Here is a 27,283-nt window from a genome sequence, read left to right as displayed (position 1 = left end):
TTCCGGCCCGGGGAAAGAACCAGGACAGAAGCGGGGGCTCCAGAGCAGGGTTTAATGGCGGCGGCGGCGGCGGCGGCAGAGGAGGAGGAGGCGGAGGCTGTGTACAAAGGGCAGGGTGGAGACGCAGCACCCAGAACCAGGGCCTACCCGCTGCAGCTGGCGGGGAAGAGGAGCAGGGCTCTGCCTGCCCGCCTCTTCAGGGGCAGTGCCAAGCAGATTCTAAAGGGGTTATCTTGACCGCTGCTGGCCCTGCCTGCTGGGGAGAGCCCCCTCGCCCACCTGCCCATGGCACTGCTGTTATCCACTGTGGGGTGGCAGGGGGGAGGGGTAGAGCAGGGGATGACAATGGGGACGGGGAGGGAGAAGAGTGGAGCCCGGGAGGGGGGCAGAGCCCTTTCCCCTTGCGGCCCTCTCCCCCGGATTCAGGTCCTGCCCCTGCTCTGGGAAAGGAGCGAGCCCTTGGGGGAGAGAGAGAAGGAAATTCAGATCGTGGTGCCAAGGGCCCCTCTGCTAACCCTTCCCCTCCGGGGACAAAGCCCCGACCCCTCTGCCAGGCTTCTGAGCCCCTCGGCGGCAGTGCCAGCAGCCCCAGGCTCAGGAGGAGGGGAAGGCGGCGGGGAGAAGGCGGAGGGTCCCGCCGGCGGAGGGCAGCCGGGCCGCCACTGCTGGTGTCTGGAGGAGCCGAGGGCAGCAGGGTGGAAAGCGTGGGCCCCGACCGTGCGTCGCCCTTCCCGCCCCACGGCCCGCTCCCCGCAAAGCGTCAAAAAGTCCCCTCCCCACCCCCAGCACCCATCCCGTACGAAAAAGTGCAAAACAGTATCACAAAATGGTTTCTGGGGGGAAGATACCCAGGCCCGGGTGGGAGTTTGGCTCCCCATCCCCCGGCCGTGGAGCCCTGACACCCCCTCTCCCCCCCAACTCCGGCCTCGGGGCCCCCGCGTCCGGCGCGGTCAGGCCCATGGCTTGCGGATGGCGCCCCTCCACACTGGCTTCTGCGCCCGCCGCCTCCTGTCGCTGGCAGGCTTGGCCGACTGCACGACCCCCGGGGACCGCCGGCCGCCTGACCAGGGGGCATTCAGTGAGTGACCCGGCCCGGCCTCAACCTACTCAGGGCTTCTGGCGCCCGCTGCCGCCACTGCCCCGGTGCTCCCCGCTGTGGTGCTCCCCGCTCCGGTGCTCCGAGCCGTGGCGCTCCGAGCCGTGGCGCTGAGGCTTGGGCGGGGCCGCGGCCCCGGGCTGGAGCCCCTCTTCGCCTCCCCTGCCTGCTGCCTGGCACAGGGCGGCCTCCACCGCTTCTAGCTCCTCCGTGCCCGCCTTGAGCTTGGCTCGTAGCAAGGCCGCATAGGTGCCGTAGCGGGACTTCTGGGGGTGTGGGGAGAGGGAGTGGGGTGAGACCCCACTTTGGGCCTCTCCCCAAAGCCACTTCTCCTCCACCGTCCCCCTCAGCCCCTCGCCCCCACCGCCCTCTCGACCCCGCTTGGCCAACGACAACTCGGAGCGGGGCCCTAAGGAGGGAATCCCAGGACACTGCCTCTCCCCTAAACCTTAGCTGTGGGCATCGAGGGGAAGGGGGATGACGATGACAGATGACTGCGGATGTGGTCCTGGACCTGAGATGGAGTAGGGGGTGTGCCTGCCTGAGATTTGGACGCCCCGCCCCAACCCCAGAGCTGACCTCAAACTCCTGGCAGTTTGCGGGGGGTGGGGGATTGTGCCTGGGGTCCTCGCCCTGAGAGTGGGGGGGATCTGGAGGTCAGTCCATGCCCTTTGTCCATCCAATCCCAGAACTGACCTCGAACTCCAGGTAGGCTTCTTTCTGCCGCTGCTCCTCGCTGTCTTTGCCCTTGCCCTTCTTGTCGGGCAGGGCCGCCCGGTGCTCCTGCAGCTCTGAAGCCACGGCCCTCAGCTTGGATTCGTGGGTGCGCGCCTGCTCCTCCTGGCAAGGGGCAGCCCCCGCATCAATCGTCCCATCCGGGAGACGACGGGGGCCGCCCCCCAGACCCTGCGGCTCCTGGGAGGGTGGAGGGCAGGGAACGGGAAGGTGTGGGGCCAGGGGCTACCTGGGAGAGGCGGGTGGTAGAGCTGGGCAGGAGTGGGCGGCTGAACTTCTTCTGGGAGCTGACGGCCGCGGGGAAAGGGGGTGCGGAGAACATGGCAGCCACCACGTTGATGCGGGTGATCCAGGATTGCATCTGTTCCAGGCTCCTGCGGGCAGGAGGGGAGAGGGCAGGGGCCGCAGGGGCCGGGCTGGGGCCACGGGACTGGGGCCGAGGAGGGTGAGAAGGTGGGGCACGGGAAGGGGGCAGGATGTGGGCTCCCCACCCTCCCATCAGGGTAGGGGGGCAGGCTGTGACGCAGTTTGGCGGGGGATGGCACCCTGGGCCCAGCCTGGTAAGTAGCCTCCCCTGGAGGAGGGCACCGTGCCCCAGAGGAAGGCACTGGTGCCCTAGAGGAGGGCGCTGTGCCCTAGAGGAGGGTGCTGTGCCCTTAGAGGAGGGCACTGGGCCCTAGGGAAGGGTGCTGTGCCCCAGCAGGGGCAGTGCATGACTCACGGCGCCTGGAAGAGGAAGATGCGCCAGTCGGCCGTACGCAGGTAGAAGACGTTGGGCCTCTTGCTGTAGTCGCTGGCCCGCGTGGCCAAGGCGTGGTGGAGGCTGACGGCGTTCTTCAGCTCCTCCTCCGCCAGCCCCTTCCCTGGCTCATAGGCTTCCTGTGCCCACCCACCCCCCGGGCCCCGTCAGCAGGGACCCCGGCCTCCCTTTCTCCGCCCACACCAGCTTTGGCTCTAGGGAACTGAGCAGCCTCCCATACCCCCCGACCTGGTCCGGACCTGTCGTGGTCTCTGTGCCCATCGTCCCCGCTCTGGACCTGCCGGGGCCTCTTTGTCTCACCCCAGCCCCACACCTGGACCTGCCCCGCCGCGCCACGACCCGCCCGGTACCTTCTGCAAGTAGAGGATCATCCCCTTCAGGACAGCATGGAAAGCCTTCCAACCCCTCTTGCCCCTCGGTGCTGGGGAGCCCAGTGGTTGGACACCCATCAGTGGGGCCCCGGCGGCCCCCTCCCCGAGTCGGACCCACCCTCCCACCCCCACCCTGCCTCCGGGGCTGCCTTCTCTGGGCCTCCCACGTCGCCTTTGGGAGCCCCGAGAGGGTTGGAGCCGGGGAACCCCAGACCGACCGGCTGGCCCTCGGTCCCACCGCCCTCCCCAGGTTCTTGGGGGGCCCGCCCCCGCCCCTACGTACTCTTCTTGCAGTCGGGGTCGGCATGCACCTTGCGCACGAGCGGGCCGTGCTTGTAAGTGCAGGAGCCGGGCTCGGGAGAGAAGTCCAGGAAGGGGTTGGAGCAGCCGCTCAGCCGCTTGACGCCTTTGGGGTTGGGGTCGGCCAGCTCAGACAGCGAGCGCCGCAGCTCTTCCTCGTCACTGCGGGGGTGACACCACCCAGTCTGGATCAGCCCCAGGACTCCCAGGCTGCGGCCCCACCCTAGAGGACCAGCCGGACCCCTCCGCCAACACTCGCCCCCAGGTCCGCCGCCCCGGAATCCCTCTCTGCCCAAGGGTCCGAGCAGGGGTGGGCCCGCTGCTGCCCACCCGAGGAGTCTCCCGCTCCCTGCTGTGCCAGGGGAGGGGCCCAGGTCTGGAGAAGGAGTCTGGGTGGGCAGCGGGAGCCGCCACTGTCAAAACAAGCCAGGGAGACGAGAGGCAGGGCCGGGCCCCAAGCCGTTGCCAAAGAAGGAGAAAGGCAGCGGCAGTCACTTGCCCTCCCCACAGCTCCCCATCTCCTCCTGGCTGCCTGGCCCTCCCTGCTCCCTTCATCTGTGCCCTTCCTCCTCCCTCTCGGCCTGGCCCCTGACCGTCCCCAGCCCTGCCCTCTCCCCCCCCCCCAGCACTCACATGGCCCACTGCAGCTTCTCATTCTTGATGGAACTGTATAGAGCCTGGGGGGGAGGGGGGGGGACGACACACATGGGGTTGAAGGTCAGAGGTCAGGGTGGCCCCCAGAAAAGGTCCATGTCGAAACCAGTTAATGGGCTCCAACTGGCAGTGCTCCCCCCCGCCCCCCTCCCACCTCAGTCCATCCTCCCTCGGGCCTCCAGCCAGAGCGTGTGGAGAGCAGTGTCAGGCCTGGGCCAAACAGCGGGGGAGAAGCGGACCCACCCATAGACATCAAACCCCAAACCCCATGCCTCACAGAGAATCTGTGCAGGCTCAGGAGGGAGGGGGAAGCAGGGAAGAGCAGATAGAAAATAATTCTAGTAATAATAATAATAATACACCGCCGTGGGAGTAAGGACTGACGGTGGAGAGGAGCAGGGCAAGGAGAACAGTCGTGGGATGGGGGAGAGAGGAGAGTAGGTGGAGGGATGCAGGATCTAGGACCCAGGACTGGTTAGGGCCTAAAAAGGAACTGCAGCAGAAGGAGCAACAGCAGAGCAGAGGTGGGAAGTTTGGGAAGAGGGCAAGAAGAGGCCAGGAGGGGAGAGGGGTGGGGGTGTTGCTCCCTTGTCTCCACCAGGCTCTCTCAGCCCTGCTGAAGAAGTCAGGCAAGCCTCCCCAGCCACCAGAAGGCCCTGAGAAGGTTGGGGAAAAGGCCCATCGTGCCAGGGACAAAGGGAGGAGAGAACCCGGGGTCCTCCTGGGGCGGGGATCTGGAGGAAGAGGTGCCCCGGGCTCCCCGGCCTGGCCTAGGCTCACGGCACCCGGAGGGGCCCGGGAGGGTTGGCGTACAACGCTGCTCTGTGCCGCCCTAGGGTCCCCCGCCTTGTTGCCGTGCCAGCTCTCACCCGGCTCAATCCTGGCACGCAGAGGCCACGGACCCGGCGCCACTCCCCCTCACCCAGAGGCTTAGTCTCCCTGGGATACACGCACCACTGTCCCAAGGGGGAAGGCCCTGAACGGGCAGTGCCACAAACTCCAAAGTGGGGAGCGGAGAGTGGGCTCGCAAATCTGCCTGGAAGTCTGAGGGGAGGGGTCAGCCCGAGGTGTGCACCTGTGCCTCCACGAGAAGATCTGTGTGCGCGCGTATGTGAGTGTATCTGTGGCTCTAAGCCCGTCTCTGTGCGTGCGCGTGTGTGTCTACGAGGGACTCGTGGAGGAGCATCTGTGAGTGAGTGTGTGTTTTGTGGGGGTTTCTGTCAGAGAGCGTCTGTCAGGTGGTGAGTGGGTGTGTCTATGAGTGTATATGTTTTCATGGCGAGTGTATCTGGGCAGGGGTGTGCGCACCTGCGTGCACTTCTGTGTCACACGTATGCTCTGTGTGGGTTGCGGGGGGGGGGGGGGGCGGGTGCGCACATGATGTGTGGTGTGTACGCAGAGTGCGGTGCCTCGGTGACGTCTGAGTATATGTGGTATGTGATGCCATTCAACTCCAACGTCCTCCACAAACACACGCATGGCCTCAACATCTCAGGGATACACAACCCCCATCACCCAATACACCCAGCCACCAACACCTCACAGACTGCACAAACTCCCATCACCCCATACACCCAGCCTCCAACGCCTCACAGACGCACGACCCTCCATCACCCTATACAGACAGCCTCCGACTCCTCACAGACGCACGACCCTCCATCACCCTATACAGACAGCCTCCGACTCCTCACAGACGCACAACCCTCCATCACCCTATACAGACAGCCTCCGACACCTCACAGACGCACGACCCTCCATCACCTTATACAGACAGCCTCCGACTCCTCACAGACGCACGACCCTCCATCACCCTATACTGACAGCCTCCAACACCTCACAGACGCACAACCCCCCATCACCCTATACAGACAGCCTCCAACACCTCACAGACGCACAACCCTCCATCACCCTACACAGACAGCCTCCAACACCTCACAGACGCACAACCCTCCATCACCCTATACACCCAGCCTCCGAAACCTCCCAGACGCACAACCCCCCATCACCTTATACACACAGCCTCCGACACCTCACAAACAAACAGCTCCCCATCCCTCTCTACAGACAGCCTCCAACGCCTCCCAGACGCACAACCCCCCATCCCTCTATAGACAGACGGCCTCCAGCCCCTGAGAGACAAACAAATCCCCATCCCTCTCTACAGACAGCCTCCAACGCCTCGGAGACAAACGAATGCCCACGGACACGGCCTCCCAACACCTCCCGGAGACCCACAACGCCCCATCCTCACGTGCACAGCTTCTGCCACCAAACGCGGTCCGCTCGGATGGACCTTCCCGCAACAGGCCTCCAATTCGCACACACCCCCAACACACACAGCCCTCAGGAACCAGAGCCAAGCATAGCCCCCCCCCCCGCCTCCCCCCACCAGTCGATGGTCCCCCCGAAGTTTCCCGCGACCCCCGTCCCGGTCCGGGGAGGGCCGGAGCCGGGATCGGGGCCCGGGGCTCCGTGCGCGTCGGGGGGCCGGCCGGCCGGCCGCCCCCTTACCGTCTTCTTCTTCCTGTTGCGGTTCTGCAGGCGGCTGACCACCAGGTCGGTGTAGAGCACGGGCTTGAGGGTGCGCGACCGCTGGGGCCACCCGTAGCAGAAGGTCTCGGCGCCGCGGTAGTTGCGGCCGTAGCGCACGGAGCACATGGAGCGGGAGCGCAGCCGGCCCGCCGCGCTGCTCTGGATGCTGTTCACCCCGATCATGCCGACGGCGGGACCCCCGGGGACCCCTCCTCTCCCCTCCCCTCCCCTCCCCTCCCCTCCCCTCCGCCCGGCCGGGCCCGCCGAGGCCCGCGGAGGGATGGAGAGAGGGAGGGAGGGAGGGAGGGACCGGCGCCGTGCGGACCCGGGTGACCGAGCGCCCCGGCCCCCCGCTCAGCCGGTCAGACGGGGGCCCGGGGACGGCGGAGGAGGAGGAGGAGGAGGAGGAGGAGAAGGAGGAGGAGGAGGCGCGCTCGGCTCTGCAGCAAAAGCGGAGGGAGGCGGGGAGACGGGGCGGGAGATGGGGCGGGGAGAGGGGAGAGGGGAGAGGGGCCCGGCCGGCTCGGGGAACGCTCGGGGAGGGAGGGAGGGAGGGAGGAGAAGGAGTGGGGGGAGAAGGAGGAGGAGAAGAGGGGGAGGAAGATTAGGAGGAGGGGGAGAAGAAGGGGAGGAAGAGGAGAGAGGAGGAGGAGGAGAAGAGGAGGGAGGGAGAAGAGGAAGAGGAGAGGAGGGAGGAGGAGGAAGAGGAGAGAGGAGGAAAAGGAGAGAGGCGGAGGGGAAGAGGAAGGAGGGAGGGGGGAGGAGGAAGAGGAGAGGAGGGACGGAGGAGGAGAAGAGGAGCAGGAAGAAGAGGGAGGGAGGAGAAGAGGAGGAGGAGGAGGGTGAGGGGGCTGGCCCGGTGGAGCGGGAGGCAAGGTGGTGCGAGGACCGGATGTGTCCCGGCGCCGGGGGCGAGGGCTCCTCCGGCCCGCGGCCCGGGGGAGGGGGGACACCAGCCCCCGCCCAGCTGCCCGCCCGCCAGGCCAGCCGGCCTCCCGCCGCTGCCCACTGCGGGACGGGGCACGGGGGGCACGGGGGGCAAGGGGGACCCGGGGCCCGGCCAGCAGAGCCCGGAGGCCAGCGGCAGGCAGGCAGGCAGGCAGGCAGGGCGGGCTCCCCAGAGGGAGAGGCGGGGACAGGCCCACGTGCGGGGGGAGAGGGGGTAAGGAGACTGGGGGCACCGCTCAAGGGGAGAAAGTGTTGGTGGGGGGCAGGCGCGGGAGGGACCGGGCAGAGGGGCAGGCCTGGCTGCGGGAGCGGGGCTGGCGCCCTCAGCTCCGGGGGGCTCCGGGGGGCTCCGGCCTCCCTGAGCCTGGCAAAGCTCCAGGGAAGGCTTCCCGCCAGGAAAAGGGGCGAGCGCTCGCCTCCCCCCCGCGACGCCGCCACCCTGGGGGCTTCCAGGCTGCTCCCACTGTGCCCGGGGCCTATGCCCTGGGGCCGTGCCCGGGGGCCACAGCAGGGGCCCAGCCTTTGCCCCCAAGAGCCCCCTCCCACCCCACCCGCGACTACCGCCAACTTCATGCGCTCCCGGGCCCGGGAGCCTCCAGGAAGGGCCGGGGGGCGCAGAAGAACAACTCAGGCATGAGGACTGTATTTGTTTGTGCCAAGCACTGTTCTAAGCGCTGGGGGTGGATACAACCTAATCAGGTTGTCCCACGCGGGGCTCACAGTCTTCATCCCCATTTGACAGATGAGGTAACGGAGGCCCAGAGAAGGAAAGTGGCTTCCCCAAGGTGACACAGCAGACAGAGCGGCAGAGCCGGGATTAGAACCCATGACCTCTGACCCCCAGGCCCGGGCTCTTGCCGCTAGGCCACGGTGCTTCTCCAACGGGAGAGGGGTGAGGGGGGCGTGGGAGGGAGGGGGAGAGGGGTTCCGGCCCGGCCATCCTGCATCTCAGCTCCTGCCTCTCCCGTCCAGTTTCCCGACCACAGATACCTGCCGTGCGGGCAGGGCAGACCCGGCCCGCCCCAACACACACAAATACACAAACACACACACACACACCACACCACACCACACCACACACCCCCCAGCTGGACACAGGCAAACAACATACTGCTGACGATGAAGTGCGTGTGTTTTTGTGTGTGGTTGGGGCTCAACGGGCATTTTCTCCCAGTGATGATGACGATGATGGCATTTGTTGAGCGCTTACTACGTGCCAAGCACTGTTCTAAGCTCTGGAGAGGATACAGGGTGATCGGGTTGCCCCGCGTGGGGCTCACAGTCTTCATCCCCATTTGACAGCTGAGGTCACTGAGGCTCAGAGAAGTGCCGTGACTTGCCCAGAGTCACCCAGCTGACAAGCGGAGGAGCCGGGATTAGAACCCATGACCTCGGACTCCCAAGCCCGGGCTCTTTCCACTGAGCCACGTGAGATGGCCCGTGTCTCCGCAGAGCCCTCTCCCCTGCTTCCCGGGTGGGCAGCTTGGCAAGTTTGAAGCTGCAGAGGGGAAGGAAGGGGCCAGTCCTAGAAGCCCCTGGTTGCCCAATGCCCCAGGACCCCTCCCCTCCCCCTGAACTGGGCCTCCAGCTCTGCCAGACGAGGGACACCCGGGACTGACCACTGCAGTGACCACCGGCCTCCAGCTCTGCCAGACGAGGGACCCCCGGGACTGACCAATGCAGTGACCACCAAAGGTTTGGAAACGGGGGGCCGGGTGGAGGGGAGGGCACCGACCCCCCAACCCCTCTCCTGGCCCCGTCGGGGGTGCCCTGCGGGAGTGTGTCTGTGCCCGTGGGTCCGTGTGGCGGCGTGGGGACCGGTGCCCGTTTGCCCGTGTCTCCTCTCCGCGCTCACGTGTGCACGTAGGCTGCACGTGTCCCCGTGGGGGACGCGCTGAGGGGGCGGGTGGGTGCGGAGAGGGGGAGGAAAAAGGGAACCGGCTGGAAGGGAACCGGTTCGGAGCCTGAGTCACGGTGGTGAGTCCCTGCCGGCACAGCTCCGCTCCTCTCTCCCTCCCCCAGGCCCCTGTGACCCCCACAGAGCCATCGGGGACGGGGGGGGACGGGGGGAGGGGGCTCAGGCTATAGGGGGGAGGGCGGGGGTCCTCTCCCTCGTTACCTTGAGCAGTTCCCGTGGGAAATCACTGCCCCCGTTGAGTCCCTCTAGGTTCCCAATGAAGTCAGCACAAGTCATGCGCTTCCCGATGTTCTGGGAGGGATGAGCGGGGAGGGGGCAGCGTGAGCTGGGGAAGGGGGCAGGGGCGACCCAGCCACCTGACGCTCTCCGCTCTTCCTTATTTCCCCTCCACTTCTGGCTCGCTATCCCCTTTCCCCTCTTTTCTAATGATAATCGTAATAATAATGGTGTTTGCCGAGTGCTCACTATGTGCCGAGCACCGTTCTAAGCGCTGGGATAGATACGGGGTCATCAGGTTGTCTCATGTGGGGCTCACAGTCTTGATCCCCATTTGACAGATGAAGTAACTGAGGCCCAGAGAAGTGAAGGGACTTGCTCAAAATCACACAGCTGATAAGGGGTGGAGGCTGGATTAGAACCCATGACCTCTGACTCGCAAGCCCCGGGGCTGTTTCCACTAGGCCACGCTGCTTCTCTGCTTTTCTCCCCCCTTCCCTTCCCCAGTCTGCCCTTTCCTTCTCTCTCATCCTCCCCTTTCTCTCTCTCACCCTCTCCTCCCCTCCCTTCCTCCCTTTCCTGCCCTACTTCCCTCCATCCCTCCCTCTCTTTCCTGCCCTACTTCCCTCCCTCCCTTTCCTGCCCTACTTCCCTCCCTTCCTCTTCTTCTCCTTCCCTTTCCCAGACCCCGGGAAACGGGTCCTGGGCCTCAGGGTTCCTGCTCTGCAGGGTCTCTCAAAACTGGGGGGGTTCAGGGCAGCAGGTCCCCTTCCCCCCAACCCCACACTCACGTGGCCATGCAAGTCGGTGTTGAGCAGCATGAGGGCACAGGTCAATGTGTGGGCTCCATCTGCAAGGACAGAGGGGGGGTCCTGGTGGTCAGCAGAGCAGGCCTCAGGCCAGGGACCCAAACAGTCTCATCCCCTCACCCCCTCCAGGCCTGACAGCCTCCTCAGGCTGCGGCTCTGCCCCGGGGCACCAACTCCTGAGTCCAGGGGCACCAACTCCTGAGTCCAGGGAATGGGAGGCAAGGAGTGGAGCCCCCAGGGAAGGGTTTAGGGAGAGAAATGCACTCCCCCCCACACCTAACTTGTCCCTTGCAGTCTTGAGATCAATCAATCGTATTTATTGAGCGCTTACTGTGTGCAGAGCACTGTACTAAGCACTTGGGATCACTGTTGCTCACCATTTTGCACCCAGGGACATGGGTACATGCTTGGGCAGCCCAGTGTACCGAAACTCATCGTATGTCCCCACATAATCCATGCATATAGGCACCCCCACCTTCACTCTTTTTGCTCTGACACCTTGAGTGACTCCCACTAAACCTGTTCAAAAAGCCTCCCCAGATTAACCCCATTTCACTCCCGTGGCTCCAGCCCCCTCCCATCTTCAGCATCTCTGTGGTGATGTAATTTATTTTTTTTTTCATGGTATTTGTTAAGGGTTTACTGTATGTTTGGCTTTGTTCTCTGTCTCCCCCTTTTAGACTGTGAGCCCACTGTTGGGTAGGGACTGTCTCTATAAGTTGCCAACTTGTACTTCCCAAGAGCTTAGTACAGTGCTCTGCACTCAGTAAGCGCTCAATAAATATGATTGATGATGATGATGATGATGATATGCCGGCTGCTGCACTAAGCCCTGGGGTAGATACAAGCTAATCAGGTTGGACACGGTCCCCGCCCCACATGGGGCTCACACTCGTAATCCCCGTTTTACAGATGAGGTAACCAAGGCACAGAGTAGTTAAGTGACTTGCCCAAAGGCACACAGCAGATATGTGACTGAGCTGGGATTAGAACCCAGGTCCTTCTGACTCCCAGGCAGCGCTCTATCTGTTGCTTCTCTAGGTCATAAATCTTGAAGTGGTAAATCTTAAGGTTGTAAATCTGGGCTTTGCCAGTTTTGTTTGCTTGGCTTGAGGTCTGACTGCCTGTGAGGGCAGATGTGGCTGAGTGCACACTCCTACTCCCCCATCAGACTGCCAGTTCCACAAGGGCAGGGGCCAGGGGGTCACACGGGGACCACCTTTCCCTGACCCTCGGGCCCTTCGGCTCCCCCGGGCCGGGCAGGGGCCGTGGCAGGACGCCCAGAGCACCCCTCAACTTAGAGTCCGCTCAGGCCTCACCCGATGGCCCAAGGAAGTTCTTTTTTAGATTCATTCATTCGCATTTATTGAGCGCTTACTGTGTGCAGAGCACTGTACTAGGCGCTTGGGAAGAACAAACTGACAACATATAGAAACGGTCCCTACCCAACAACGGGTTCACAGCCTAAAAGGGGGAGACAGACAACAAAACAAAACAAGTAGACAGGTGTCAATACCATCAAAATAAATAGAATTATAGCTATATATATATATATCATTGATAAAATAGAGTAATAAATATGTACAAATATACACAAGTGTGGCTTACTGTGTACCAGGCACTTTATTAAGCACTGGAGATGCATCCCTTAGATGGGGCCGATCGAGTCGAATCAAGTGCTTAGTACAGTGCTCTGTACACAGTAAGTGCTCAATAAATACGACTGATTGATTGATTGATTGATTGAATCAGAATTGAGACCCCAGGAACCTAACTTGAAGAGGAAATCGGTCCACCCAGCAGGCTCTCTGCCCAAGTTGTTTTTCTTGCCTGTCCTTGTGGGTCTGGGATCCCAGAGCCCTAAGAGAAGCCCGTGGGGTCACAACTTCTCTGGGCCTCAGTGGCCTCATTTGCAAAATGGGGATTACCTCATCCGTAAAATGTAGATTAAAACTGTGAGCCCTATGCGGGACAGGGACTGTGTCACTGTGAGCTCGTTGTGGGCAGGGAATGTGTCTATAATATTGTTGTATTGTACTCTCTCAAGTGCTTGGTACAGTGTTCTGAATGCAGTAAGCGCTCAGTAAATAAGATTGACCGATTGACTAGCCAACTCAATTATCTTGTACCTACCCCCGGCACCCAGTACAGTGCCTGGAACATAGTAAGGACTTAAATTCCACGGAAACAAACAAAAAGCGACAACAAAGAGTGCTGAAGGGGAACGACAAAGAAGCCTGAGTGCTCCCACTGGCAGAGCAGGCTCCAGAGAAGCCCCCCCAGAGAGAAGGAAGAGTTCTTGCCACCCAACAGGACACTGAGAAGCGGGGAGGGCAAGAACATTAAGTCTGAATGTCTTCCCTCTCCCATCCAGCCTTGGCTTTTCAGAACGTCTTCCAGAAAACTGGAGAAAATTCAGGTGAAAGGACAAGTTGTGGGTAGCAACCGCCGGCAGGCTGATGGCAAGAGCGAGGAAGGAAAATCCTCCATTTTCTTGCACTTCGAGGGGGAGGAAGCACCTGACACTTCCAACACTTTTCAACTCGAGAGGTGAAAATTGGGAACGAAAGGAAATGTTGACCAACTTTGGAGGCTCTTGTCATCTAAGAAGAATGAGGCATTCAAGCAGCTCAAGGACTTCAAGGCGTGCGCAAAGAGCAGTTGAAAACAGAGAAAGCTGTAAGCACGTCACAGAACCGAAGAAGCCCAGAACAATTTAATCAGCCGTGCGATGAGCCTCCTGTTGCTGAGATGGAGATCCGTGGTCTGACCCGGGGTTAACCCTGCTTACGTTCCCAAGCGGGCACCCAGCGGTGCCCTCCGAGAGAGGTGGCAGCACCAAGGGGACAGAATTTAAGATCATCGATCGATCCATCCGTCGATCGATGATCGGTTAGGATCTCAGATCTGCAGAGCAACAGAAACCCTGGAGGCCCAGGCCTGTGAGTTGGGAAGGGGCCGTTTATGCACTGAGCAGAAAAGAGCATGGACAGGAAGCCCACCTTTAAGGGCAGGACGCATTTGGCAATCTAGTCACGATCCAGGGGGAGAGAGGTTTCCGAAAGGCCGCTGCCAGAGGTGTGGATTGCAGATCTTAACAGCTTCCTGCACTTGGGAAGTTGAGTCACAGTTGTGGGCAACGATACCATTTTATAAACTGCTGCAGATCCCAAACTCCCGAAATCCTAGAGCATCCGCCTCAGAAATAATCAGTGGGATGTAGTGGAACTAAGTTTCACACAGCAGAGATGTGGCTCCCGGGCCTGTGCTTTATCCATTCATTCGGATGTATTTATTGAGCGCTTACTGTGTGCAAAGCACTGTACGAAGCTCTTGGGAGTGTACAGTATAACAACAGACACATTCCTGCCCACAATGAGCTCACAGTTTATAGTCTTCTAGACTGTGAGCCCACTGTTGGGTAGGGACCGTCTCTATATGTTGCCAACTTGTACTTCCCACGTGCTTAGTACAGTGCTTTGCACACAGTAAGCACTCAATAAATACGATTGAATGAATGAATAGGGGTAGACCCTAGGCCACGTTGCTTCCCAGCTCCGCTAGTTGCCTGCTGTGTGACTTTAGACAAGTCATTTAACCTCTCTGTGCCTCAACTTCCTCACCTGTAAAATGGGAGGTGTTGGCTCGGCGCTCCCCAAGGAAAACACTCAGTAGCGATCTGGAAGTGTCTCAGGGCAACCAACCGAGCCCCTGGAAATGAATCTAGGGCTACATCCAGGCTGGTACTACCACCAGGCCATGGAGGATGCCAGGCCAGTCTGACCCAACCACTGGGTCAAGGGGGATGCCAGGCCAGGCTGGCCCTGCCACCGGGCCAAGGGGAATGCCAAGTCAGGCTGACCCTACTACTGGGCCAAGGGGGATACCAAGCCAGGCTGGCATTACCACCAGGCTAATCAATCAATCAATCAATCGTATTTATTGAGCGCTTACTGTGTGCAGAGCACTGTACTAAGAGCTTGGGAAGTCCAAGTTGGCAACATATAGAGACAGTCCCTACCCAACAGTGGGCTCACAGTCTAAAAGGGGGAGACGGAGGACAAAACCAAACATACTAACAAAATAAAATAAATAGAATAGATATGTACAAGTGAAATAAATAAATAAATAAATAGAGTAATAAATATGTACAAACATATATACGTATATACAGGTGCTGTGGGGAAGGGAAGGAGGTAAGATGGGGGGATGGAGAGGGGGACGAGGGGGAGAGGAAGGAAGGGGCTCAGTCTGGGAAGGCCTCCTGGAGGAGGTGAGCTCTCAGTAGGGCCAAGGGACTTGCCAAGTCAGGCTGGCACTACCACTAGGGATACCTGAAAGGGCTACTACCTAGTCCAACCCCAGTTCTGCCCTAGACTGGATTTCCACCTTGTATAAGCCTCCTCCTCCTCCCCACTCCAGCCTCTCCCCAGAGCCCAGCAAAATGCTCCGTACATGGTGGACTCCATCCAGGCAGGGGGATAATAATAATAATAATAATGATAATGGCATTTATTAAGCACTTTCTATGTGCAAAGCACTGTTCTAAGCACTGGGAAGGTTACAAGGTGATCAGGTTGTCCCACAGGGGGCTCACAGTCTTAATCCCCATTTTACAGATGAGGGAACTGGGGCCCAGAGAAGTGAAGTGACTTGCCCAAAGTCACACAGCTGACAATTGGCAGAGCCGGGATTTGAACCCATTACCTCTGACTCCAAAACCCGTGCTCTTTCCACTGAGCCACGCTGCTTCTCCCGACAGCCGCACCCCCCGCCACCCAGGCTCTTCCCTCATTCATTCATTCAGTCGTATTTATTGAGCGCTTACTGTGTGCAGAGCACTGGACTAAGCGCTTGGGAAGTCCAAGTTGGCAACATATAGAGACGGTCTCTACCCAACAGCGGGCTCACAGTCTAGAAGGGGGAGACAGACAACAAAACAAAACAGATTAACAAAATGAAATAAATAGAATAAATATGTACAAACATTATATATATATATATATATATATATATATATATAGCCCCTCGCTCCTCCCCCCATGCCCTCAGCCTCACCTTCTGAAGACAGGGTGCTGCTGGGGTTGCATTGAAAGAAGCGTTGGGAGAAATGAGCCAGCACTCGCTCCCGTTCCTGGGTCTCCCCCATCAATGCCAGCTCCTTCAGGAAGGTCCTGCAGCAGGGGAATGAGGATGTCATCCAGAGAAGGGAGTCTCTTGTCTTGTCCACCCTCAATTTTCTCACTGCCAGCCCAGAGGGGCCCTGTGCCCCACGTTCAAGGCCCCGAAGTGTCCCCTTGCTGGGGAAGCCTCCCTCTTGGCGCCAGCTGCCCAAACCCTTTGTCAGGGCCGCTACCCACCTGAGAGCCTGGTCCAGGCTCATGCCCGTGAAGACAAAAAACTTGAGGTACTCTCCGGCTACCAGCTTGCTGAAGTCGTTGCTGAGGGGGAGATAGCGGTGAGTGTTTTGGGGGTGGGGAGTGTCCGACCCAGTTATCCTACATCTACTCCGGGGCTCGGCACATTGTAAGCGCCAAACAGATACCACCATGATTTTTATTAAGGAGGCGTTTCGCTGACTCTCTGAGGACAGTCTTGGGTGCTGGGTGTGGACAAGGGCAGAGGGGCTGCCTTCGCACGGCTTCAGGTACCACATGGGCACAGGGTCTGGGCAAGCATCCCACGTGACTCCCCCCTCAGAGGGTGACCATCCCCCGTCGGCCCCATCCCTCCTTTCCCCAGGCTTGGGGCCCCAAGGCGATTGGCACCTGGGCCCCGGGTGCCAAACGTACTTCTTCCCTAGGTGCCTGGCCACATCTGCCTTCTTGAAGCCATCCAGGTTGTAGAGGCGCTTGGCCAGCCGCTTGGCAGCCTCCAAGTCGGCCTTGTGCCCATTGGACAGCGTGTCCGTGCTGCCCAGGGCTAGCTGTTCCGTGCTGTCCAGCTCCGAATCCGAGTCGGACACCAGCTGTCCCGGGGCGTGGGTGCTGAGGGGGGTGGGGGGGGGGGGAGGTAGCTCAGGGAGATGCCAACTTCTCAAGGAGCCAGCAAGGCCCTCCTGCCATTCTCCCCTGCGCCAGCTGGGTCTCTCCCAGGCTGCCCCGACTGGAAGTTCTTCCTCATGTCTAGCCTCAATTCCTCCTGCTGCTGCATCAATCCTCTTCCTCTTGCCCCCCTGAAGCAGGGTGGGATCTCTAGCTTAATGACCTTCAGAGACCTCCAGCTCATGACTTGTCCTCCCCCCAGCCATCTCTTCCATTCCCCTCTCAGTTCTTTCTCCAGCCCCATCGGCCCTGTGCCCCACATCTGCCACTTTTGGCCCTCCTAATGCTCTCTACTCCCCGGATCTTAATCAGGGCTGAGATCCAAGGAGCAGGGATGCCACTGCAATTCTATAGAGAGGCAAGTCTGTTGGTTCCCCAGAAAAGATAGGAATAGGTGTCTCCAGTCATGAAGGGAAAGCTGAGGGAGGACACTGGGGCAGACCACCAAGGGTTGGGGCAGGAGGACCAGCAATAATGGTTTCCACCCCACACTGGAGAGGCGAGCCAGGGGCTGCTGCGCTCAGGGAGGTGAGGCGGCAAACGACCCTCCCCTTCCTCCCCATACCTCACTGGCCCTAGCCGAGGATGGAGCTGACAAAACGGGGAGGAAAGGGGGCAATGGGGAGGGCACCTCTCCCTTTTCTCCTCTCCCCTCAGCAGTCTACTCATGATGCCACCTGTCACCCTGGGAACTGAGCAACCCGGAAACTCCCAGTTGCTAAGCGATGTCATCTCTTGGACCACCTCCTCCCTGTTGCCATGGGAGCAAGGGGGGGGGGGGGAAGGAGGGGAAAGAATTAACTAGCCCTGGTGAGGAAACTGGGAGCCCCTCAGTCTTCATCCAAAGGACCCCCTCATCTTTTCCTCTCTCAGGGGTTTAGATCAACGCCTTTCTCCCTCTTCTCTCTTCCTTTGGTGATGCTTCCTGTATGCCTTCCTCCCACACTCTCTCCTCTTCCCCCTCCTCCCGCTCAAGGCCTTAACTTCTCCTTTGACTTCAAAGGACAAAGATGGCCAACCTGCAGGCAGGCAGGGTGTGGAGGACAACAGAGTGGAAGCTCTGGAGGGGATCAGGCCTCCCTCCTCCCGCCCTGGGTTATGGGCAGGAAGGCAGCTTAGCTAACATGGGGCAAAGGGGGAGAACTGTCCCTTCACTGCTCTCCGTTTCTTTGGAAGATGGGTTGAGAAAGGGTGGGAACTGCAGCGGGAAGGATGGAAGTTAGACCCGAGGAAGAAATTCTAGACTTTGCAATCCCAAAATGGTGGGTGCTGAGAAGTGAAAAATATGGGGGACAACCCTTCCCTTGGGCCTCCGGTGTTTAGTGAGAGAGGCGTGGGTTGGTTTGGGGGCCAGCAGGGTGGACTGGTTAGGTAAAGGGCTCCTGAGGGAGTCTCTAAGATCCCAGATCTGGGATGAATGCTTCTGATCCGACTCCACGCACAGAGCTGGTGGGGGGAAATGCGGTAGCACTGGCAGAGCATGGCTTTGCCTAGCTCTGGCTGGTCCTGACTGGCTCTACCTGACCCTGCTGTCCACCCTACACTTCCCCACTATCTCCCTAGACTTGTGCCAGGAGGAGGAGGGGATGGAAGAATGTCTGCTTGCTGTTGTACTTTTCACCGCCACCTGCCCTCCTACCCACCCTCCACCCCTTTTCACCGCCACCTGCCCTCCTACCCACCCTCCACCACCCCACCCCCCCACTCCGAGCCCCCAGGGATGCGAGATCAGGGGTCGCACAGCTCAGTGTCTTGTTAGCTTCCCTAGTTCAGGGACTTCAGGGAATCGCAGTGACCTCGCAGTGAGAGGGTAGAAAAGTGGGGTTCCCCCCAGAGCACTGACAGCCCCCTCCCAGCATCAAGGGGAGGCAGTTGTCCTGGCTCCAGGAGGGGTCTCGGGACGGGGGAAGCGAGCCTGGTGTGGGGAGATGGAGCAGAGATGGGTCCGGGGGAAGAAGCGTGGCCTAGTGGAAAGCGCGTGGGCATGGGAGCCAGAGGACCTGGGTCTAATCCTGACTCTGCCAATTGCTTGCTGTGTGACCTGTGCCTCAGTTCTCCTGTTCTCCCTCCTACTTGGACTGAGAGCCTCTTATAGGACAGGGACTGTGTCCAACCTAATTCACTTGTTTCTACCCCAGTGCTTAGAACAGTGTTTGATATATAGTAAGCCCTTAGCAAATCCCATAAAACAAAACAAAATAAAATGAAACACACTTCCCCTTCCTTCCCCCTCTCCTCTCTGGGTCACAACAACAGTGCTGGCAACCAGACCTAGGCAGAGAAACCAGAAACCAGCTGACCGATGAATAAACAAATAAGCCTACTCCTCTCTCCTCCTTTTTCTCCAAACGCTGCCACCTCCCCACACCCTTCCTCCCCTCCCCGGAGGATTTACACCAGTCATTCCAGGGCTGGACCCAGGCGGGTCTTTCCCCACAGTGCCCACGGGGATCTCACCCCCACAAACTTCAGTGAGGCTCGGGTTCAGACCTTTCCAAGGCCTGGGTCCAGCGGGGCAGGGACGATGGACAGGATCCACAGCTAACCCCCCCATACCCACAGGAGTCACTCACCTGCTCCCAGGGGGTGCTGGCAGCCCAAAGCTGTCCTCGGAATGGCAGGGGCTCGCTGGCTCCCCCAAGGAGGGCCCCACATTTTCCCCTCCCTCATCCTCCTCTTCCTCTTCCTCCTCTGCCACCTTCTCCTCTTCCTCCCGTTCGGTCCAGGGGCCGTCAGCCGCAGAGCTGGCCCCCGATTCCAGCTCCAGAGGGGCAAGGGGAGCAGCAGGGGAAGGAGGCCTGGGGGTGGGGGTGAGGATAGGGGCAGGCCAGGGGGTGGGATCGGGTGTGGGCAGTTCAAAGGTGAAATAGGGACTCTTTGTGGGGACGGGGGAGCCCAAACCCTCCAGGGAGTCCAGGCTGGTATAGGAGGTGCCCTTGGCTCGGTGCGACTCCATAATACTCTCAAAGTGGTGACTGAAGGAATCGGTGCCCTCCGGGGAGGGGCTGCTGCCTGGCAGGAAGGGCCCAGGAGACTTGAGAGGGCCACAGAGGGGGACCATTGGCCTGCAGGGAAATGGGAGAGATGGGGGCCGGGGAGTGGGCAGGAGCCGACACTCACCCCTCCTGATCAGCTCCTCTCCGGCCTCCCTCTGCCCCTTCTCCTCCCCCACGCCCCTCCTCTCCCTTTCCGGCCCTACCCTCATCCTGCCCAGCCTCTCCTCACCCTGGAGGGAGCCCCTGGTTTGGATCTCCAGCCAAGTCCCCCCATCACCAAACCACACTGCCCCGTCTCTCCCCCAGCCCCAGCCCCAAGCTGCGCTGCTCCTTTCCTTCCTTGGCTTTGAGGGGCACCGATCCACCCTCCCAATCCATCCCCACCTTCCCCGACCTTTGCTCTCCGGCTCTCAACTGGAGAAGCAGCGTGGCCTGGTGGAAAGACCCCGGCCCTGGGAGTCAGAGGACCCGGGTTCTAATCCCAGCTCTGCCAACTGCTCGCTATGGGACTTGGGGGAAGTCATTTAACTTCTCTGGGCCTCCGTTTCCAGAGAAATGGGGATTAAATACCTGTTCTTCCTCCTATTTAGACTGCAAGCCCCATGCTGACAGGGACTGTGTCCAACCTAACCCTAGAGCGCTTAGAACATTGTTTGACCTGTAGTAAGTGCTTAACCAGTAGCATAAAAAATTTAGAAAGACCTCATCCCCTTTGCCCCAGTTTCCCTTCACTCTCCCACCCTCAACCCCTCACCTCTCCTCTTCCCCACCGTCCTCCCACTACCCCACCGACCCCAGGGCTCTGCCCTTCCCACCCCAGCTTCCCCGCTTCCCACCTCCCGCCCTCCTCTCCCTTCTCCCTCCCGCCCCACCACTAACTGTCCAGCTCTGCTCAAGTCCTCCTCCCCCCCAACCGGCCTCCCCCCCTCCACTTCTCTCTCCCCCTCACCTGGCCCTTTCCGCCACCTCAGAGGCCTCAAACACCTCATCTTCCCCCTCGTCCTCGCCCTCTTGGTCATCCTCACTGGCACTGCCCAGGCTGGAGGGGCGGGGTGTGGAAGCGTGGGCAGGGGCGTGGGCAGGGGGGGGGCCTTGGCCTTGGTGGGGAGCCCCCGGCCCGGCCCCCGGAGCTGGGCTGGCTCTCGCTGTCCCGCTGGCTGTCGATGGCAGAGTCGGCCTCCTCCCGCTCCGCCAGGACCTCGTCGATGTCGGTCTCCCGGTAGCAGCGCAGGGGCACCGTATCCAGGTCGGTCTCCGAGTACTTGGCCACCGGTTGCCCCCGGCCCGGTGGCCCGCCCCCTCCCCAGCCTCCCACCTCCGCCGGCTGCTTTCGTCCTGGGGGCGGGGAAGGGGAGCTGGCGGGCCGGGACCCTGCAACACAGACATGGGAAGGGGAGAGGAAGGCCTCCAGGCCCGCTCAGGTGGGGGCTCCTGAATTCAGAGGTCTTCAAAGAAGGCAGGCAGTCCCCTGGCCTCCCACCCCCGAGCCAGGAAGCCCTTCCAGCTGCAAGATAATAATAATAATAATGATGGCATTTATCAAGCGCTCACTATGTGCAAAGCACTGTACTAAGCGCTGGAGGTCCATCCCTCTGTACTGGCCCGAAGGGGACTGGGACCAACAAGCCAATGACTTCTGCCTAACGGCCCTAGGGAAACTTGCCCATCTGAATCATGTCCTCTCCCCACCCCCGGCCGCCTCTTTTCTAGGCGCCTTAGTCATTCATTCATTCGTTCATTCAATCGTATTTATTGAGCGCTTACTGTGTGCAGAGCACTGGACTAAGCGCTTGGGAAGTAACTTCTCTGAGCCTCAGTTCCCTCATCTGTAAAATGAGGATTAAGACTGTGAGCCCCACGTGGGACAACTTGATCCCATTGTATCCCCCCAGCGCTTAGAACAGTGCTTTGCACATAGTAAGTGCTTAACAAATGCCATTATTATTATTATTATTATTATTATTATTATTATTATAAGTTGGCAACATATAGAGACGGTCCCTACCCAACAGTGGGCTCATTCCCCTTCACTTTTCTGTAGGGTTCTTTCTCCTGAGTCTCCACAATCTACCCACCCCTGAGACCCCCCTGCCCAGCCCCATCTCATATTCACTCATTCATTCAATCGTATTTATTGAGCGCTTACTGTGTGCAGAGCACTGGACTAAGCGCTTGGGAAGTACAAATTGGCAACATCTAGAGACGGTCCCTACCCAACAACGGGTTCATACCTTCCAGCTTGACAGAGGAAGAAGGTAGATGAGGCCACCCCAACACCCAACCCCGAGTTCCCAGCCTGGGACCCAGGCCCCCCACCCCCTGTCATCGGACACTTCCCCAGGGGCCCCTCCCCTCCTCTCCCTTCTCCTGCCCCTCTCCTAGCCTTTGCTAGTCTAGTTACCTGAGCTTGGGGGGTCCAGCGAGCCAAAGAAGAATTCCCACTTGGCCCGGGCAATGCGTTGGGCATGGGCAGAGGCCTCCCGGGGAGAGAACCAGGAGGAGTCTCCCTGATCCAGAGTTAGAGGACAGAGAGAGAGAGAGAAGGAGACAGAGAAGGAGAGGGAAATGAGGATCGGAAGAGAAAGGACAAGGAAAGAGAGAGAAGTCACAGAGAGAGGCAAAGGCCAAATGAAGTGAGGAGAAAGACGAACAGAGTTCTTCAAGGGGGAGTCCACCAACGCCCCCTCCCCCCTCCCAGACCCAATGGGCCTCATTCCAGTTAGCAGCTTGGGGTTTCCAAGCGTGGCTCCGTGGAAAGAGCCCGGGCTTTGGAGTCAGAGGTCATGGGTTACAAATCCCGGCTCCGCCAATTGTCAGCTGGGTGACTTTGGGCAAGACACTTCACTTCTCTGGGCCTCAGTGACCTCACCTGTAAAATGGGGATTAAGATTGTGAGCCCCACGTGGGACAACCTGATCACCTTGTATTCCCCCGGCGCTTAGAACAGTGCTTGGCACATAGTAAGCGCTTAACAAATACCATTATTATTATTATTATTTGTGGGGAGTGGGGATGTCCAAACCTGGTACGGGGGCTTCACGGCCCCAGGATGTCTCAGCAAAGCCACCAGGTCATCGGTGGGGCCGGCCAGCCCATTGGGGAGAGACGAGAAGAGGCTTTCTCCATTGGGCGGGGGGGGTGGGGGGCCTGGGGCGGCGGGCGGGGGCTGGCAGGGAGTTGCCCCCGGCTGGGAACGGGTCAGAGGCGCAGGCCTCCAGTCTCAGCTTGCGCCCCAAGGCTCCGGTGGGAGTGGAGTGGCCAGCAGCGGGGCCTGGGCGGCAGTGGGCCGGGGAAGCCGGGGGGCCACCAAGGTCCAGGCTGCGGCTCAGACCCCCGCCCCACTGCCCCCCGCCCTCGGGCGGCCCATTGACCGTCCTGACGCTGGCCTTCTCCACGAAGCGAAAGGTCACCACGGAGCGGGGCCCTGCGGCGGGGGGCGAGGGGGTGACGGTGGGTGAGGGGTGCCCCCGGGGAGCAGGCCGGCCCCGCAGCGGGGTGCAGGGGGCCGTCACCCGGCCCCCGTCCCGGCCGAAGGGCCCCGGCTCCCCAAGCCGGCGCACCAGGGAGCCCGTGCTGCCATACGTGCCCAGCTGGGCCGGGCCCAGCGCCATGCCATGGGGCGGGCTCGGGGGCACCGGGCCGCCGGCCAGCCAGCGCCGGGGGCAGCGCGGGGGGGAGATGGCACAGTCGCCCTCCGAGCGGAAGCGCAGAGCTCCCTGGGCCATGCTGGGGGCACGAGGCAGGCACAGGCCGCGGTGGGGCCTAGAGCACAGGCCAAAGGGCAGTCCAGGGCGGCGTCAAGGACACCGGCGTAGCATGCTCTTCACGTGGGCCTGCAAGAGAGGGAAAACCAAAGGGTAAGCAGCCCAGGGCGGGGGGCGAGGAGGGACATCTAGGCAGCAGAGGAGTTGGGGGGCTGGGAGGAGCTGGGAGCGGTGGGGAGGGAGGAACCGGGGGCCCGGAGGCTGGAGAACCACTGGAATGGCAGGAGGTGAGGGGCTGGGGAATGGGGCCAGATCAATCAATCAATCAATCAATCGTATTTATTGAGCGCTTACTGTGTGCAGAGCACTGTACTAAGCGCTTGGGAAGTCCAAGTTGGCAACATATAGAGACAGTCCCTACCCAACAGTGGGCTCACAGTCTAAAAGATCTCCACGCACTCTCTCCTCCAAGGCCCCCGCCCACCCCTCCGCCACGAGCCACGGTGGGGCCTTCACTACCCGTCTGTCTGCGGGGGAAATGGAAGGCCGAGGGGCTCGGAGCCCCCGGACGCTTCAGAAAGGCAAAGGAGAAGCCGAGTCCGGGTGTCTCACTCGGGAGGCCCGGGCCCAACCCTGCCTTCGTCCCCTGAAGAGAGAGACTAGGCGGAGGGGAGTGGCGGGGGGGAGGGTCCTACATCCATCAGGGCAGGGCTGCTATTTCGGGCATCATGTGGGTCTCGTGTGCTCAGTTGGTACCCATGGAAACTGGAGAGCCGCTCAGATAAGGAAGAATCCAGGTTCCTTTGCAGGCAGCCCATCACAATTCCCATACCAGTGACTCGAGCCTTCGCCCCCTCCCCCCACCCCCCACCATCCCCTGCCCCGGTTCTGTACTCTGGCCTCAGCCCTGCTTGAGCGACCCATCCTTCAAACCCCAATCCTGTACCCTATCTCCAGCCCTTGGGGGCGGGGGGGTAGTGGTGGGAAACCCAGATCCCCTCAGTCCCAACCCTGCTCCCATCCTCCCATCCTTCCCAGTCCAGGGCACCGACTCAGGGCATTAGAGGCCAGGGGAGGGAAGGAGGGAGGGAGAGGGAGCCAGGCAGGGCTCCGGGGGGGAGTGAAAGGCCTTGGGAGGGAAGGAAGGAAGGAGAAAGGGAGGGAGAGAGGGAGGAATGGCGGGAAGGAGAGAAGGAGGGAGGGCTGGGCCTTGGAAAGCAGGGTGACATGAGGATAGCTAAGGGATCAAAAGCACCAAGTTGTGAGGCAGGGATTTGATTTAACTGCACACACACACACACACACACACACACACACACACACAATTACACAGAGCATACTCATAAAGGATACACATGTGGTCTTTCACACATGGACACACACCAGAGCCTAGGGCCACAAAAGGACAGAAATGCAAACACACACACACAAAATCACACAGAGCATACTCATAAGGATACACATGCGGTCTTTCACATATGGACACACACCAGAGCCTAGAGCCACAAAAGGACAGAAATGCACACACACACACACACAAACACACACACGTAAAAAATGAACACCCAGACACATATAAATAGTCCTAGGGCCTTGACAAGGGGTTGGCACTCCCCCTTCCTCCCCCTGCTCCTTCCTCCTCTCCCCAGCCCCCATGCTCCCAGCTCATGGGGGCTCAGGGCTGAGTGGAGATGACAGCCATCTGGCTCAGAGAGAGCGGAGCCTATACATGGGGAAACAAGCCCCCAGCCCCAGTCCTTCCTATCCCCCCACCCACTCCCCAGGAGGCTCAGCCATGATGGCCTTGCATAGGCTGAGCTACAGAAAGAACACCTTCCTCTTTGGGGAATGGTCGGGTTGGGGGGGGGGGGTTTCCAAGGCTGCCTGCCCTTCCCTGGGGTGCCACCCTCCCTTGACCACATCCTTCCCACCACCCCCTACTCTGTATCTGTCCTCTAGCCCCTGAGTTAGGACCTCATGTCTCTCTGAGCTCCTCAACCCTCACCCCTTCCCCTCCAGTGGACCCCACTCACTGCCTCTCCACTCGAGGGCTGGAACCAGAGCTGGAGTCTCGGTTCTTAATGGTTCTTTCCCTGGCCTCTCCTTTTCTTCCCCTCTCCCATCCTCCTCCCCTCTCCTCCCTCCTCCTTCTCTTCCCCTCTCCCCTGTCCTCCCCCACTCTCCTCCCTCCCCTTCTCACCCCACACTCTGGCTCAGCCTTCAGCAATACTAATCTCTCTCTCTCTCTCTCATATATAGCTAACACCCAGACACAATAAATAAATAAATATATCTCTTTCTGCTCCTGCCCTGATCCTTTAGTCTTTTCCAGGAGCAAAGGAGGGGAGCAACTCCAAGATGTGTTTGTGGGGGGGAGTTCAGTAGGTGCAGCCTTGGTGCTGAAGAGTTAATGAGAGTTGGACTGCCCGTCTGTGGGTGGTCTCTATTTGCCCACCCTCCCACCCTCACTGACTGCTTCCCTGCCACAGGGTGGGGGAATCTGATCTCCTGGGGGGCCTGGGAAGCAGTAAGTGACACAATGGGGGGAAGAGAAGTGGGATGGGGGCTCCTCCTCCCCAGAACTTCCAGTATTTCCAGTGTATGCAAGGCTGTCTGACAACATGCTATTCATGAGTCACACACATGCCCTCTTACCCATCACATGTGCCAAGTCCCCAGACTGTGATATACAAGAGTCAAGTTAAATGTATCTCGATATAGGTCGCACACATGACCCACCACATGCCACACTCCTAAATCCGATTAGATGTGAAGGCCTTACAGTCCTTGATTCATTCATTCACTCATTCAATTGTATTCATTGAGCGCCTACTGTGTGCAGAGCACTGTACTAAGCGCTTGGGAAGTACGAGTTGGCAAGATATAGAGATGGTCCCTACCCAACAGTGGGCTTACAGTCTAGAAGGGGGAGACAGACAACAAAACAAAACATATTAACAAAATAAAATAAATAGAATAGTAAATATGTATAAGTAAAATAGAGTAATTCATTCACTCAGTTGTATTTATTGAGTGCTTACTGTGTGCAGAGCACTGTACTAAGCGCTTGGGAAGTCCAAGTTGGCAACATATAGAGACGGTCCCTACCCAACAGTGGGCTCACAGTCTAGAAGGGGGAGACAGACAACAAAACAAAACATATTAACAAAATAAAATAAATAGAATAGTAAATATGTACAAGTAAAATAAATTGAGTAATGAATCTGTACAAACATACATACAGGTGCTGGGGGGGAGGGGGAGAGGAAGGAGCGGGACTGTAAGCTTGGTATGGGCAGGGAAGGTGTCTGCTAATTCTGGTGTATTGTACTCACCCAAGTGCTTTGTACAGTGCTCTGCAGATAGCAGGCGATCAGTAAATAAGATTGATATCATACCCGTGGCCTGTTACAGCACACACGAGCCAGTTCAAGTACATACATGACTGACATCTAAGAGTTATGTACCATTCCATTTCATACACCATTCCCTCACATGTGCCCCGCTAATGATGCCACCCGCAAGGCACACTCTAGGTTACACACATAAATATGCGTTCCGCTTCTTTGGCCCCTCCAGTTTCCTAAGAGAGAAACTGAAGCAAGCGGGGTGGAAAGGGGCATGGTTTTGGTTTGAGGAGTGCAGGGGGTCGAGCTGAGGATGGAATCGAGAAGCCCTGATCCCAGAGAGCTCCCCTCTGACCCAATCCAGGACTCCGGTGGCCAGAGGAGTCTCTCCAGATCCGATCGGATGCCCCTGCCATGGAGCCGTGATGCCCCAGAGAAACGTCCACCCCACCACCTCACCTCGTTCCCGGGAGATTGGCTGGAATGCAGCAGAAGGGATTGGGGTTACACATCAGGAACTTCCCGACGGGCCGAGGTAGGAGCCGAGGGAGGAGCGGGCAGTTTGGAGGGGCATCTTCGTCTCTGGCCGGCCCAGAGGAGGAGCGGGAGGCTGTGAAACTGAAGTGCCCTGCGCCCTGCCTCCTCTTCCCCTCCCCCAAATCCCCAAGGGCCCCCCGGCTCTGGGACTCCCGGCTTCCCCAGAGGGTTGTGTTGCCAACGACTCGGAGCTGGAGATGGGGACCGGGGAGGCCCCTCGGCCCCGACCCGGCAGTGTGGAGGGGCAGGGGCCGCAGGCCTCTTGCTGTGGGCAAGAGAAGGGGGACCGAGGGGGTTCTGGGGCAGGGGGGCAGGG

At 59.8% G+C, this 27,283-nt stretch overlaps 1 protein-coding gene across 1 annotated transcript; it reads right to left on the bottom strand.

The window, feature by feature from the left end:
• Positions 1 to 13: 13 nt before the first annotated feature.
• Positions 14 to 27,283, bottom strand: PSD (pleckstrin and Sec7 domain containing). The gene is given in 19 exon segments (XM_038757654.1): positions 14 to 1,362; positions 1,793 to 1,936; positions 2,061 to 2,205; positions 2,553 to 2,710; positions 2,942 to 3,012; positions 3,246 to 3,424; positions 3,896 to 3,939; positions 9,516 to 9,605; positions 10,322 to 10,380; positions 15,398 to 15,513; positions 15,700 to 15,780; positions 16,132 to 16,326; positions 18,957 to 19,448; positions 20,329 to 20,447; positions 20,449 to 20,750; positions 21,781 to 21,886; positions 22,402 to 22,534; positions 22,536 to 23,212; positions 26,890 to 27,283. Coding segments are annotated over 18 exon segments (3,258 nt in total). The 5' UTR covers positions 23,105 to 23,212; positions 26,890 to 27,283; the 3' UTR covers positions 14 to 1,107.

This window comes from Tachyglossus aculeatus, chromosome 16, assembly GCF_015852505.1.
Source record: "Tachyglossus aculeatus isolate mTacAcu1 chromosome 16, mTacAcu1.pri, whole genome shotgun sequence".
Classification (NCBI taxonomy): Eukaryota; Metazoa; Chordata; class Mammalia; order Monotremata; family Tachyglossidae; genus Tachyglossus; species Tachyglossus aculeatus.
Note: the sequence above shows the minus strand (reverse complement) of the source record. Positions and strands in the feature narration are given on the sequence as shown.